The following is a 15,749-nucleotide window of genomic DNA, read 5'->3' as shown; positions in this document are numbered from 1 at the left end:
TTCAAGCATGGCAATGTTCAAGCAGTAGTAATGAATATTAATATTAAGAGAGCAAGTACTGTAAGTAGTGATCAAAACTTCAATATTACTGTCAGAATTATTGAAGACATCTTGTATTTTTTGCTGTTTCTGGAACAACTGGCCTGCTTGCAGTGAAAGAACATTGTACTCAAGAAGTCTCAAGAAGATTTTAACATGGAACTCAACAGTCAGATAAGCAACAAAGACTAAAAAATAATGCCTCTCAGCATTCATAACTTTTTAAAGAATCTTGAGAAATATCAGGTATTTCAGTATTATTAAGCATAAGAATTCTGTAATCCATATGTGGTCAGCTAGAATACAGAAAATGTTAACATCAGTAATCATTCTGCTTATAAGTTATACAATTTCCTGGGATGAGTGGTGCTTTCAGTCAATATCTTGAGAAAGATTACCCTCATACTTCACAATAATTAAAGTAAAAAGGTTTTTCAAAGTAAATGAAAACAATGTATACCTGAGCCAGCAATAAATAGTCATATCAAAACTGCCACTAACATTATTTTCATTCTCAGAAGATTCTTGAGTATCATTAACAGTCTCTTTCTTCAGCATTAAAACAAGATATAAGTGAATGCTGTAATACTGCACCAGCTGTTTTATCTGTATCATTTTACACTCAATCATCCATACACTATAGCTTGGAATATCCCCACTAATAGTAACAACTCTACATATACCATCAAGATTTATTTGGTGATTATATGTTCAACAAAGCTAGATGTAGTTAAGAATTCAAGGCAAAGCAATCATTGCAGAGTATGATAACATTGAACCACATTGAAAAAGCTGATTGTAGAGCAATAAGTGCAGAATATGCAAGCAATTCATATCAGACATGAACACTTTCTCATAAACTTTAAGTGGATCATCAATTGCTTGAAAATTAAAATCCATATGTAAAGATTTCTTATTGATAAGCTGCATAAAACCAGATAAATCAGAGACTCTGTTCATTATAGAGGTTACTGACACAATCCAGATATGATCTCTTGAAATCAAGACAACAGTCTTGTGAACAGAGATTCTTGAATTCTTAACTTTGTGTTCTTTATTAAGTATTACACATTTAAAGAAGTTTTCAGTCAGCTAATCAAGTTTTTTATAAAGCTGCTGAAGCATGTCCCCAAATACATCAGAGAGTTCATCTAGCTATACAGCAGCATCTGGAGTCTTGTGTTGTACAGCTAGATTATCAGAGCTCAAATACATGCACTATCACCATGTTAAATATAACATGATGATAACTGTTGTTGCAGTCTTCAGATCATTTTTATCAAGCTTTTTGAATTCAGATTTCAATGTGATTTTATCAACAATGAACTTCTTGAGAGTCTCATTAATGATCTCTCTACTGTCAAGAACACTATAAAAAAGAATCAGTCAAATACTATCAGAGAAGAACTGAACAATCTGATCAACTCAATTGATGATCACTCCATTTAGACAGATAATCAGAGTGAGATAATATGGTCTAGTTAACTTTTGTTCTTTCACTTTGAGAATTAAAGTGCAGTATTGTGCAGTCTTTTCCAGTTCCACTTCATTAGCAAGAATTTCATCTTCCACTGATGACAGCTCTTGTGTTAATTTTCAAGCAACTCTAGTGACTTGTCAAGATTTTAGTATAAGATTTGTAACCATCAGATTGTCAGAGTTTACATTCAAGTTAGAACAAGCAGTAAGATAATCTGGAGCTTCTGCTCCAGTTATATTAAGTGTGCCATTTAGCTTAAAGAGAGTCTTACCAGTATTCTTAACAGAATCTTCATTATTATCATTATTGTCACTCATTTCAAGATATTCCAGATGTTCAGCATCAGCTATTAGTCTATTATCAGATCTACACTTTTTCACAAATAGTATTTCAATATCAACAGCATTTTTGGTAAACTCTTCAAGTAAGACTTTTCTTATGTCTTTATCCATAAAAGGCAAAGGAATATCAGAGCTAATTCCACAAATAATCTTGTTTACAGTTTCAACAGCATTATTAATATTCTCCTCAAAATCAGCATCAACATCTTCATCAGTAGAATCAATTTCAATATCATCTTGAAACTCTTTGCTAATGACTGCAGTAATAGCAGCCTCAGCTCCTGTCTTTGCAGCAGAATCATCTTGTGCATTCAGGTTTGCATACTTTGAGATAATTACTTTATTATCTTGCTTACAGTCTTTTTCTTGTTTAAGCTGCCAATCAGCAGATCTCATTCATACCACATATTTCAATAGAAGAAGAAGTCTATATATGTTCTCAGGATTATTATTTTTGAATCTCTTCTCAGATTTTGCAATTAATTGCCAAACAGCCCATAATAACACCACAGTAGAAACATCATCAGTAGGCTCAAGATTCTCAAGATCATAATTAAATGAAGAAATTTCTGCCTGTATTGTTGAAAGCTTCATTTTCTCCATTGCATTAATACAGATTGAGGCATTAGATCTGTGTGCAGGGCCAGTTCTACTGAAGAAATTGCTGTATTTCTTGTGAAATATAGTTAAAATATAGTTAATTTCACCTGATCACATCTATTCTTATAATACACTTGTTATTGGGAAGCCTAAATATTCTGCAAGCTTTGCTTGATTTTCATAAATTTGACTATTATCAAGTATATGAACTCTGGAGATTGTACTTGAGTGAAGATCTTCAGTCTTGACTGTCTTGCAGGCCTTCAGTGTGCTTATTTTCTTTAATGGAGTTGAAGGATTCATTTCTCAAGCTAGGCTAAACTCTATGTTAGAATGATAACCAGTCACTTAATATAGTAGATATTGGGGCATACTAACTATATAACAAGAATTTCAAGTTGGAAGATGTATTGCATATCTAGATATACAACACACAATATCACAAAAGAAGTCTTCAAATGGTGTCTAAGTTCAATATCAGCTTGTTGCTCATGAGAAAGAAAGTGCTTATAGAGCTCATTTTGCAAAGAGAATCTTACAGAGAAGTCTGTATATTGCTAATCTCTAGTTAGCAAGCTTATAAGCTTTTTCAAGATTGGAATTCATGGCTGTAGAGAGCTTATCTTTACTGATTTGGAGAGCCAGCAAGCTTGTAGCATAGCTGGCAAGACTATATAGATTAGTAGTTAGAGAGAGAGTTGGAAGAGAGATTATAGCAACAAAAATAAAGTATAGACCCTTGATCTAATTAGAAAATCCAAAACAACATGTCTCTGTGCCATACAGCTAGAAAAGTAGCATGAGATCTAATATTCTTACATTTAAAGTAGAAGCTGTAAATCTTCAGCAGTATTTTTAAAATACATGCTATGTCTTACAGCTAGATAACAGCTCAGTAGATCAAGTAGGCAAGCATGGCAACAAGAAAATAATATAGAATCTCTATATCATATTACAACATCTCAATATTACATGTGTATTTCAGAATGGCAAGTATAAGAAACTCTATAGTAACTAACTTCAATTCAAAGTCATGCACAATCATGATAACATTGAGCTTGTTCAGAGTATAGAAAATGTTAAAATCAGTAATAAGACTGATATTCTTGATAGCTTGACACTGGAAATTATTGAAGTAGGCTGGTACAGTCATGCCAGCATTGTTAATGATGCCATCAAGATGAGAGTCAGCTGTCTCCCCCATCTTGATCAAGGCATGGAGAAGATCTTCTCCAGCAGAAACTGCTTTATTATTGAAGTAGACTGGCACAGTCATGCCAGCATTATTAACAGTAGAGATGATCTCTTCTGATGTAAATTATTTGGTCTTGCCTTTGAATTCAAGATAATAAGCTTGCTACTCTTATCAATAATCTTAAAGAGAAAGTATTTCATGTCAGCTTGAACCTTAGTATTATTAAATTTATGACTGATGAGGCACTTGACATTAAAATCTGTATTTACAGAGTTTATAGTAACTTGATTCTTTGCAGTATTATTAATCAAATGCTCAGTATCTGTGAAGATAATAAATAATAAAGTAGTGTGATTTTCCTGATCATTTGCAATGATTCTGATATAGCAGAACCTCCATAAACATTAGCTAGATTTTCATAAAAGACATAATATTAGTAGAACTTATCAAATGCTGCTATTAAGTGATCAAGCTAGTAATGCTCTCTTTTCTGCAGCAGAAGTAGCAGCCACAGCTGCAGGTTATAACTGCAGCAGCAGTACAGCTAGATGTAATGTTAAAAGTTATAAAAGATAGAAGAGAAGAAGTATTTATATCTTACATGATGCTGTCAAGCTAAGTCTAAAATAAACTAGCTTGTAAATATTATTATAATATTATAATAAAAATATACTGCTCTGTAAGTGAGGCCAAAGTAAGTGCAAAGTGAAGCCAGAGCAAGTATAAAGTAAAGTCTCTATTATTATGCAACAATTTACTAGTAATTAAATTTTTGAATGATGTTTCTCTATTATTATTGTGCTGCTTGTAGCAAGCAAATCTTCATATTAAGTGAATTAAAGAGATATCATATAAAATGTCAAGTATTGCTTGACTATTTTCAAGAATTCCAGTCTTTCCAGACTGAATCAGCCATTTCAACAGACTCAGAGATTCAAGAACATGCTGACAATCTCAATACTACTGAAATCCCTACTGGTGAATGGAATTTTGTCCATGATAACTATAGTGACCAGTTGGCCAACATGAGGAAAGAGAACATTGAGATGAATGAGTCAGAAATCTTGTTACTTGAAAGTGCTACAGCTAGTAACCTTTCATCACAAGAAGATTTAGTTATAAGTGATGTTGACACTGGTGGCAAGAGAGAATGTACAGAATCTACTGTTAAAAGAAGCTCAAACTTCTATATTCTGGTTTCACCAGCCAAGCTTTCTGTCATATTTACAACCCACATCATCACATACAAGACAACAGGTTAAAAAGCAGGTGTACCTGTTGATATTCAAATTGAACCTGATTTTGAATATCTGAAAGAACACAATTCATTTTATTCATTTTGTAGTAAAATTAATTATAGAATAGTGAGTTTCTTTTTCAGAGCAAAACTCAGCAAGAAAAATATTAATAACTTCTTGAAGAGCTCTTTTCTATACAGCAACACTATATAACTGAGTTTTCACAATGCAGACAAGCTCTTCTCAAAAGTTACCAAGATCTCACATGGTCATACTGCAAGAAATTAGGTTCAGATGAATGTAATAGTTCTCTTGCCAGAACCAGATTCACACTTTGAGATACACAAGCTTCAGTATCAGAAAGTTGAATATGTTATTCAACATTTTCTTGACCATAAATTATTCTGGAAACATCTGGTATATGAACCAGTGCAGCACTTTAGTCAGAGCAATAATCAAGTGTATACAGAAATGCATACTGAAAATTGATGATAAAATATACAGAAGAACTTTTCTGATGGCATAACTGTAGTACCAGTATTGATTACAACAGACAAAATACAGCTTACCAACTAATATGAAGACTTGAACTCATGGCCTGTATATCTCTTAATTGGAAATTTAAGCAATATAACAAGGCAGTCTTATAATATGAATAGTACAATGCTTGTTGAATTTCTTCCATCACTAAAGAATGCATTACAGAAACTCAAATCTCAAGTATATTATAAGTCTATAAGAATTATACTGAAGCATAAGTCTTACTTTAAAGCACTACAGGTCCCTGTCATCATAACATATAATCTAGCCATACAGCTAGATATATGCTGAATCTGTTGACAAAATTGACTGACAGTTAGTTAAGTTAATTAGCACTTAAATACTTGTATAAAACAGGCTTCATAATTAAATGTGCTGATGGGCAAGTTCAAAACTGTTTTCCTATTCTTGCCAGAATAATAGCTGACTATGAAGAACAAGTGTTGATAACTGAAGTCAAAAGTGGTAGATACTGCACCATTTGTACTGTTCCATCTAATGCATGAGAGAATCTGATGGAATTCTGGCCAATGAGAACTCATGAATACACACTGGCAATGCTTTGAAATCAGCAGAATGCAATGGTAACCAGAAGACTTGATGAAATTTCAACAAGAATTAAAGAAATGTGAATTCATGCTGTTTCAAACTTTATATGGCACCATTCATTAGTAAATGTTCACAGTATTATGATGATTGACATCCTTTATCAATTACTTAAAGAGCTAGTGAATTATTTGATTAACTAGTTGAAGACTTTAATCAAGAATATCTTTAAAGCAACCTGCCAAGAGAAGAAAGACTCTGATTCCACTATTACTATATCAGATGCTAGAGATATTGCAAGACTTGATAAGTGGTTTCAACAGATTCCTGTATATTATTTACTGAAGTACTTCAAGAAGTTCAGCACTATAAGTTAATAGACTGGAGTTCAACAAAGAGCAGTTATACAACAGTTGATTGTAGCAAATACTTCAATGCTGACAAAGATAAAGCCAGCTGTCATACTATTTGCTCATGCTGTACTTGATCTGCTTTTCCTCACATGATATCAGTTGCATGATGAGAATATATTAAAATATATTGAACATGCACTGTATCAAATCAACAGACTTAAATAAACTTTTAGTGACTATCAGACAAATAACAAAGATTCTGCTAAGAGTAAGCATTTTAACTTTCTGAAGTTTCATGTACTTATTCACTACATGCAATTCATTCATGAATTTAGAAGTCTTGATAAATTCAATATTGAGAATTATAAGATATTACACAAACATTTAGTTAAAGAGTCATTCAGTAGAACTAACAAGCAAGAATCATATCAGAATCAAATAATCAAACACAATATCTGCTGCATGAACATAATGTTAATCAAGAATACAGCACTTGATAATAAAATCCTGAACCAAGAAGCAGCAAGAGTGACTGATAAGCTAGAAGTCAAGAACACATGCCTGTCAGAGACAGTATCTATACATAACTTGAGGTGACAGATATCTGAACTGAGTTCTAGAAATTTTCTTAAGAATTAACTTACTGCTGCAGATCTAGCCAGCCAATTGAAAAGTCTGAATGATGAATTTCTTGAGACACTTGCTGTATTTGTTTAGAAAATGTGAAAGTAATTAAATATTACAAAATCTGAAGAAACTTATGCTTTCAGCAATAAATAAAAGTTTCAACCAGATTGAGTCAAGACATACTGCCTTCAAATTCATCAATCTATTATAACTTGGAAACCAGATGAAAAGAATGACTCAAACTTAGAAAGATTGATCAAGAAAATTGTGCATTGCTCACCAGCATGAATAAGAAAAACAAATTTCTGACAGCAGAACTACATTTGAGTTCAAGTACATGAACTATTCTAGACAAGTAGATTCATATTAAATGGCAAGATGATTAGCCAGCTTGTGGTTGTAATAACAGTTCTTGATCATGAACAGACAGAATATATAAGAAGCTAAAAGACCAATATATTATCTACATAATCTGTAATGTACAGTGATGCATTTATTGACATGTTACAGACTTATACTGGAATTCCACATAAGATTCATGACATGATTAAGATAGAATTGCCTGCAATACCTCAAAAGTCTCTGTTAAAAAGCTGCAATCTTAGTAAACAACAAATCTACTTTATAGAGAATATCATCTGTAGTGCACATGTTGTTCCAGCAACAGAAGATGAGTCTTTGCATGGAGGCAAAAGACTTTTTTATATAAATAACTATATTGACTGGAACCAGTATACAAGTCTATATGATCTGAATTTTATGAACATCAGTACAGCACTAGCAAATAAGTTTTCCTCTAAACTTCAACAAGAAATAGCAAATAGAAAAGCAAAATCTGATGGAGAATCTAAGGAGGGATTGGCTGGGTAGTTAGAATATTCAAGAATACTCATCAGCAACTGAAAAGTTTCAGTAAATTATTGAATACATTCTTTTTACTGCTCTACTTAACAATATTACAATGAATTATTTATGCCAGAGATGAGGTAGAACACCTTTATAGTGATTATATAGTCAGTTGGATGACCATAATATCTAGCTATACAACAGATATGCATGTCTGTCAGACTCTTGCTGTATAGCTAGATATATATCTCAACATGACTTTGAGACCCTGTTATCTGTACTCTGTAACTACAGAGTTAAATAAAAAAAATACACATACTCAATATAAAATAACACTATACTTATAAAGAAGACAGTAGCTCTTAATAAATAAAAGTACTCTGTATATTGATGAAGATTAAAGCATTTTCCACAGCTGTACAAAATATAGAGTAATTAGTTATCTAACTGGCTAACTAGTTACAGAGCAACTCTGTAACTTGGTTAACTAACTTATTAGTTAGTCAGTCATGTAATTTATAACATCTCCCAATCTCTTACAGTAGCTTTACAGGCCCCAGTTCATATTTTGCATTCTGGAACTTGATGAGTTGCATGATTTTTTTTGATTATTTATTACATGCAATTTAATTTGAGAATCTGTTATTTACTAAGTGATTTTCTCAAGTAACACTGACAATGATTCTCAGAAATACATTCTCCAGGCAAAGTCATGCAGCTAGCACCAGATTACTGGAAGTCAAAGATTGGAAAGTGTCAGTAATTAAACATGAACTGAAAATTGACCATGACATATATCAATTACTATATCACTTTGTTGAACAAGAGATGCATCTACAACAGATATTCAGAAAGAAGCTTAGCATACAGAAGAACAGAAAGAAATTACTTGATATTATTCAGCAAATAATTACTTAATATGATTCTATCTTCCATGATTATTCAACTCCCCAGACACAATATTATCTAACAGCAATAGCTCAGAAATGCAACAACAACCAAAAGCACCACCTATTTAGAGAAGAGCTTGTACACTCAAACTTAATTACTTTATCAGACAGTAATTATTCTCAGTTCAACTCTCTTTCTTCTGATATTAATATTGGAGGGATTGTCAGAATACACAAACAGACTCAAAAACAATAGTTTCTGAATGCTACTGCAAAGCTTTAATGTATTATTCTTACTGGACAGAATAATAGCAGTGGCAGAATAAATCATACTCTACTTGAATTAACAAATATAGTTGTTCAACATTTAGAACAGAGAGACACTATAATATGTAGTATGAAGAATCTTGGCAGCAACTGTAAGAGCATGTCAAAGAAAAGAACAAGCATGACAGATGACTCAGCTCTGATTTCATGTATCTTCTTCCAATAATTAAGGACACTGCTTCAAAAATAAGCTCAGTCTTGACTGGAAAGATACTCAAATTTGGTACTTTGAGCCACTGAACAACAAGCTACTGAAAATCTGTAAAGAGCATTCATTTCAAACAGTTCTCAAATAAATATATCACTTAAAATAGCACTACTTTCAGCTTTTTCTAACTGGTTTGAACAGAATTGAAGAATTACTTTCTAATGAAAGTAGTAGTTAGATATGTATGTTCACTTCTGATAGAATAACTATTTGGCTGACTTTTTGAGTTTGTGTTACAGAGCAGATATACAGGAGTTCCAGTTTTGAAATAGCTTATAATTGGTGATCATTATCAAAAAGATCACTAGTCTAGTTGCTAAATGCTGAACTAGCATTTCAGAAGCTTCAATTCCCCCACTAATTTTTCTTTTTTATTTCAGCATTCTGGTACTGAGAATTCTCCTCTACATCAACAATCAATGCAAGATATTTCACAAGTTAATTCTCTTCAATCTGTTGTTGTTCACACATATTACACAGTGAATTGAAAGGTGTATCAAACTTGAATTGTTTTATATTAATGGGATTGAATACTGACTCTCATGTAAGAAATTACATACAATGGTGCTCTTGTCACAGAAGCAGAAGTCACCATCACAAATCTAGTTAGGCACTACTTAGTACAGAAGTGCATCTGCCACTTCTTAGATAACAAGAAAGAGAATCAAACCAGTAAGTACTGCAAGAGCTTTTCTGAAATCAGATAAACAGTTAATACAAGCAATAGACAGTCAAATATAATACATTAATCAAACAGTCAGCAGATTCTCTGAAAAGCAGACAGAGTTAGTTAGATTTTAATAATGCATTACAGAGATAATTACTAATTCAAATGCAATTAATAGACAGGAGTGCATCATCAATATTACAGAATAATATAATGCAAGAAGCAATAAACTTGACAAAGAATAGTGATATTAATATATTATTTGAGAAAGTAAGTTGTAATCACAATATATCTGCTAGCACTACTAATATCTAACATGATAGGAGCCATTGCAGATGGCTAAAGAACTTTGACAGAATTCTGACATTAGAGTCAGAAGCACTGCAACTCCAGAAAATACAGTAAATATATCTTCCAGTGCCCAGCCACCTGCTTCAAAGCATGTGATATGGCATGATGCCAAGCAGTATTACCTGATCAGATCACTGAATGCAGTCAATAAAGCAGTGCTTTTCATTGCAGAGCAACTCTGGAGAGTACAGCTGTTTTCTGGTTTGAATCTCAACAGAATATCAGATAATCAACTAACACTGTGGCCTGAATATCTTGCCAACACAGATCAACTTAGTAAAATAATTGAGAGCATCTGAACAAGAGCAGTGCAGATATAGTATAATGACAGACATAATGTCAGTAATATATCAAGTACCTCATCTAATAAATCAAACAAGACAGAAGCTAGAAGAGTAAGTCTCATTATCTTTACAAGATATAACAAGTTTCTAACATTACATGTTAGCTTCACAACATTGCAAGTTTTGCACAGAAGCACTTTATGAAAAAGACTTATAATATTATGATGGGGAAACTCTCTGGATTAACAGCTGAAGAATAAAAAAAGACTGCTGCAGATCTTCTTTTTAAAGATAGCTTTATATATTTCAATCTAGAGAAAAAGATACATAATATCTTTCTAAGGTGCCCATCTGATGAAATCTGCTACTAAGAAGTCTGGAATGGCAGGATGGCAAGAGGTGCTTTCTGAACCTAATTATATATGTTGCTGTTGGTCAGTGTCTCTATAGTAGAGGTATATACAGCTCTGCTATAAATGAACACACTATGTATCTCTTTAATTCTCTGCCTGCTGGTTGCATCATTTGGGTGTCAACATATTTGTGCCACACTATCAAGAAGTATGAGACTGGTAATCATGAATGTATCAGATTCAAGACCCAAGCTGTACAGAATAAGCTGCTTTACAGATACTGGCTTGGTTGATTTGAAAGCTAACTAGTACTGTACTTTAATAGATGTTTTTGAATGCCTACAAGCTGTTTGGAATCAACAGACAGAAGAACAATAATTACATATTTGCAAAATCATTCTTGACAAAGCAAGAGCTTATATGGGATGGGATGCTCAGAAGCAGAGAGAGCCTGCTGCTACTAATATTATTAATAAGTATGAGAATGATTTGAATGATTTGGTGGAGCTAGGCTTTATGGAAGATACTAGCAATGGTAATAAGTGCACATTACAGTATAGTGATATTGGGACCCTGAATGATAGTATTTTGGTTAGTCTAACATGAAGTTAACTCCAGTTTGTTGAATTGTACTAACAGATGTGGATCAAAAATGTAGAGGCTTGTTGACATCAAGAATATTAACTTGAAGCATATCTACAACCTTACAAACAAGATATCTGATGTTGATAGAGACAATAGGGACAACAGAAACAATGAGGCTAACAGAGACAACAAAGATAACAGAGATGATGAAGATAATAAAGATAATGGGAAAGAGCAGTTCTCATGTTCTTGAGAATACAGAGTGTGAGAAGGCCAGAAAATAATAATTGATGGAGTAAAGCTTGCTAATCTAGCTGTATAGCATGAAATAGTCAGGCTATACAGCAAGATTAATAGCATTGAAGAGTGTATATAAGGTTCTGTGTAATTATATTTTTCACATCAGTAGTAGTGAATTACCTGGCTGCATTATTAGATTTATTTTCTACAGTAAAGTTAAGAGCAGCATATTCATTGTCACCTCTGGTGTTAGCAGCAGCAGCATGAAATAGAATATTAATACATTTGATGATAATATTATTTATATTAATTATAACAGTAATCATATGAGCAACACCATCAGTAAAGTGAACTGTAAGGATTCACCTGCAAACCTCTTATACAGATGAACAACACCCACAAGGGCCCAGAGCCTGAGCTTGCAAGCTGTTGGAAGTACATGTGTTCTTGTGAGGCACTAAGTCATGTGCTTGCAAGCACACATAAAAGGCTGCCACTGCATGAACCTCTTGTTGGAAGCCAGTGGCAATCTTGTCTAGAAGTTATATATAGCTGTCAATACCAGATCTTTTATCTTGTGTACTCTTTTCTACATACAATTCCTTCTATAAATTTATTGTTACACTGATTCACATATATGATTCTTACATTTTGCCATTCTTCTTTAGTGATGCCCAATAATAATATCAACATGAAGAAGCCAACCTTCTGAAGCTCACAAATCTGGGACACCAGCAGAAAATCTACCTGAAGAACAAACTCAAGTTTGTGAGGAGATGACAAATCTTGAAACCATCTCAGCTCTCTCAACCATGAATAAAATCAAAACTAGTATTATGATCTCAGAGAGAGAGTCTATCTTAGCATCAAGAGATGAAATCCAACAACTTCACAAGAAAATCAAACTACTAAAGAGAATAATGAAATGGCAAGAAAAGTTAAATACTCTTCAGACCACTCAAAAGTACTTATAAAGTGAATCTCTTGATATAGCTATCTTCAATTCAACATCCACAAAGCATCTGTCAGTCTTGAGATTATCACAACACATGAAGCTCTATCAGACTGACTTCTATACAAAATATTAGTGGTTCATCTTCAGTATTGAATTCACTCACAATGCAAGCAAATTAAATAATAAGGAAACTCTTGCATATGCTCTTACAGAACTTGATTACATTGAAAAAAATCTCTGGAAGATTTACTATAAAAACAACCCATTAAAGAATAACTGGAATGGTCTCAAGAAATTTCTATATGTGAGGCTAGAAGATCCAGCAAATCACATACAAAACTCTTAATAAATAATCTTCAATCTTCACAAGAGTTTGAATGAAACTGACCAAGCCTATCATTAATGATTTCTAGAGCTTGCAACAGAAATTGGTGAAGAATTTGAAAGCTTTAAAAAAATGAAGAAGAATCTATATATAGAGAACTTGAATGAGCTCATGTGAGCTAAACTAGATAAACAGCTGGAAATACCAGATGATATTAATAAGATAGTAGCACTGACTACCTGATTCTGATCAAGTGTGACAGCAGCTCTTGAAAAGAATGTCTTGCATGTGAAGTCTATTAATTCAGTTGAAAGTGCTTGCAGAGATATGAAAACTGATGATTCAAGACTGTAAACAGATAAGAGAAGTTAACTTCAGAGACCTGCTCAGAAGATAAAGAAAAATCTTACCAAGAATTACAAAGCTTTAAGAAAAAAAGAGAAGTGCTTTGAGTGTGGCCAAAAGAGACATCTTGTGAAAGACTGTCCCAAGAAGAAGAGTAGCAAATAGAAAATTAAGAGGTCATGAGTAGATAAAATCAATATAATGAAGTTATTCAAGAAAAGTCTTCTTGCTCTCTTCTCTATTATTCTAGGCACATGAAGCTCAACTGACAGAAGTATCATCTGGTCAGCACTAATAGACTCTGGTTATCAATCTCTAGTAATTAGCTTGTGATTGGCTGTAAAGCTAGCACTAGAGGTGCACAAGATGTCTATAGAGATTGAAACTGCTATAAATCATAAGAATGTTACTCTTGTGAAAGGGATTACAAATATATTCTTTGAAGCCTGTAACTCTCAGAAAAACTAGCAGTTGTTTCATAAACAAGTAATGATTGTAAATATAAAAGATAAGATGCTGGTGAGTTTGAGCTGGCTGCAGTAACACAATCTCAAGATATGTTTCAGAAAACTAAGACTAGAGTTCCAAACTGTGTATCATAATCTACTCACAAAGATTAAACTAGTTAATCTCTTGAAGCTAGTGAAGGGAGAGAAGCTCATCTATATAATAACTCTCCACAAATCAGAACAGATGGTGACAGCAGATCTAGATCTCCAGATACTGAAAGCCTACCACAAACTTGTGGAAGTGTTTAGTGACAAGAGAGCTTGAGAGCTGTCACTATACCACAAAAATAATTTGGCCATAGATCTTGAGTCAGGAAAGCAGCCAGAATTTGAAAGAATGTACAGACTTTTGCAAGCTAAACAAGAGACTCTTCATAAATATCTAAGCAGTATACTAATTTATAAGTTCATTCACTCTTTCAAGTCATCTGCAGGAGCACTCATTCTGTTTATGTTTAAGAAAAATGATGAACTAAGAATGTATGTAAACTATTATGATCTGAATTCAAAAATGATTAAGAATAAATATTTCCTACTACTGATTAAAGATGTGTTATATAAGCTTACAGAAGCTGCAATATTCACTCAGTTAGATATCAAAAATGCCTACTATAGATTGAGAATTTGTGAAGAGAATAAGTGAAAGACTGCATTTTGAACTCTACAGAAGCTATTTGAGTACTTGATAGTATCTTTTGAACTTGTGAATGCACCAGCAGCCTTCCAATCATATATTGTGAAGGTACTTAACAAATATCTGGATGTGTTTGTGGTAGCCTATCTTGATAATGTGGTTGTGTACTTGGCTTATGAGAAAGACCATGAGAAGCATGTGAAATTGATACTTAAGATACTCAAGAATGCAGATCTTTATTACAAGCTGGTGAAGTGCAAGTTCAATGCTTGCAAGATTAACTATCTTGGGTATATTATAACACCAGAGAGTATTCTTATAGAGAAGAGCTGTATGAACACTATTCTTGACTGGCCAGAGCCAATCAGTAAGAAAGAGATCCAGATCTTCTTAGAATTTGTGAACTTTTACAGGTGCTTCATTTCAAGATTCTCTAAGATAGCCTGCAGTCTGACTACTCTTCTAAAGAGAGGAGAAGTAAAGCTAAGCAGGTGTACATAAAAAGAGATAAGAAGAGAGGCCAATACTTTCATGACTGAGAAAGGTTGTAAAGTCTTTATAGATCTAAAAAGAGTATTTACAGAAGCTGTTATACTTCACTATTTTAATATGAAACAGAAGACCAGACTGAAAACAGATGCATCTGGCTTTGTGATGTGTGATATTCTATTACAGCTGGTAAAGAATGGCATTTGAGTTCCAGTTGGATTTTATTTGTGAAAGATGCAATCTGTAGAGATGAACTATAGCATTTATGATCAAGAACTGCTTGCAATTATGGAGTTATTTAGATATTAGTGCTGCTGGTTGAAAGACTTGTGAACACCAGTTCAAGTTCTTACAGATTATGATAGCTTGCACTATTTCTAGACTGCTTAAGATCTCTTGTAAAGACAGGTCTGCTGGACACAAAGACTAACAGTCTTTTGATTTACAGTTAATCATGTGAAAGAAATCAAGAATCCAGCAGATGGACTCTTGTGAAAATCTGATTATATCAAGAAGACTGGTCTAGATAATACAGAGGATCACAAGACTGCAAATCAACTGAAAATGATGCTTGTGAAGGAGCAAGAGATTACAGAAAAGTTGAAACTGACAGCCCAAGTTTCTCCCAACCAGAGAGAGAAGAGAGAAGATAAGAATGTGCAACTTATCTCTATAAAGCTTCAGATTGTGATCAAGAAACTACTTATAAAGATTGTCTTGAAAGACACATGCAAAGTAAAGAAGATTACAATACAGATTCAGAAGATTAAAGATCTGGTTTG

At 33.2% G+C, this 15,749-nt stretch overlaps 5 protein-coding genes across 5 annotated transcripts; 3 read left to right on the top strand and 2 right to left on the bottom strand.

Moving 5' to 3' along the window:
* Nucleotides 1–1,260: 1,260 nt before the first annotated feature.
* Nucleotides 1,261–2,463, bottom strand: CIMG_12956 (uncharacterized protein; the record flags this gene model as incomplete). The annotated part of the gene is made up of 4 exons (XM_001240111.2): nt 1,261–1,408; nt 1,526–1,610; nt 1,791–2,235; nt 2,263–2,463. 4 exons carry the CDS (start codon nt 2,461–2,463, stop codon nt 1,261–1,263), a joined length of 879 nt encoding a protein of 292 aa, XP_001240112.2.
* Nucleotides 2,464–3,024: 561 nt separating this feature from the next.
* Nucleotides 3,025–3,736, bottom strand: CIMG_12955 (heat shock protein 70; the record flags this gene model as incomplete). The annotated part of the gene is made up of 2 exons (XM_001240112.2): nt 3,025–3,130; nt 3,480–3,736. 2 exons carry the CDS (start codon nt 3,734–3,736, stop codon nt 3,025–3,027), a joined length of 363 nt encoding a protein of 120 aa, XP_001240113.2.
* Nucleotides 3,737–4,431: 695 nt separating this feature from the next.
* Nucleotides 4,432–4,917, top strand: CIMG_12954 (uncharacterized protein; the record flags this gene model as incomplete). Its single annotated transcript, XM_001240113.1, has 1 exon — nt 4,432–4,917. The coding sequence occupies one exon, from the start codon at nt 4,432–4,434 to the stop codon at nt 4,915–4,917; it is 486 nt and encodes a 161-aa protein (XP_001240114.1).
* Nucleotides 4,918–9,750: 4,833 nt separating this feature from the next.
* CIMG_12953 (uncharacterized protein) lies at nt 9,751–10,792 on the top strand (the record flags this gene model as incomplete). The annotated part of the gene is made up of 6 exons (XM_001240114.2): nt 9,751–9,774; nt 9,857–9,902; nt 10,076–10,167; nt 10,254–10,433; nt 10,569–10,643; nt 10,697–10,792. The coding sequence occupies 6 exons, from the start codon at nt 9,751–9,753 to the stop codon at nt 10,790–10,792; spliced, it is 513 nt and encodes a 170-aa protein (XP_001240115.2).
* Nucleotides 10,793–11,305: 513 nt separating this feature from the next.
* Nucleotides 11,306–11,723, top strand: CIMG_12952 (uncharacterized protein; the record flags this gene model as incomplete). Its single annotated transcript, XM_004445183.1, has 2 exons — nt 11,306–11,476; nt 11,544–11,723. 2 exons carry the CDS (start codon nt 11,306–11,308, stop codon nt 11,721–11,723), a joined length of 351 nt encoding a protein of 116 aa, XP_004445240.1.
* Nucleotides 11,724–15,749: the final 4,026 nt, after the last annotated feature.

This window comes from Coccidioides immitis, assembly GCF_000149335.2.
Source record: "Coccidioides immitis RS genomic scaffold supercont3.2, whole genome shotgun sequence".
Taxonomy (NCBI): domain Eukaryota; kingdom Fungi; phylum Ascomycota; class Eurotiomycetes; order Onygenales; family Onygenaceae; genus Coccidioides; species Coccidioides immitis.
This window is presented reverse-complemented; position numbering and strand designations above follow the sequence as displayed.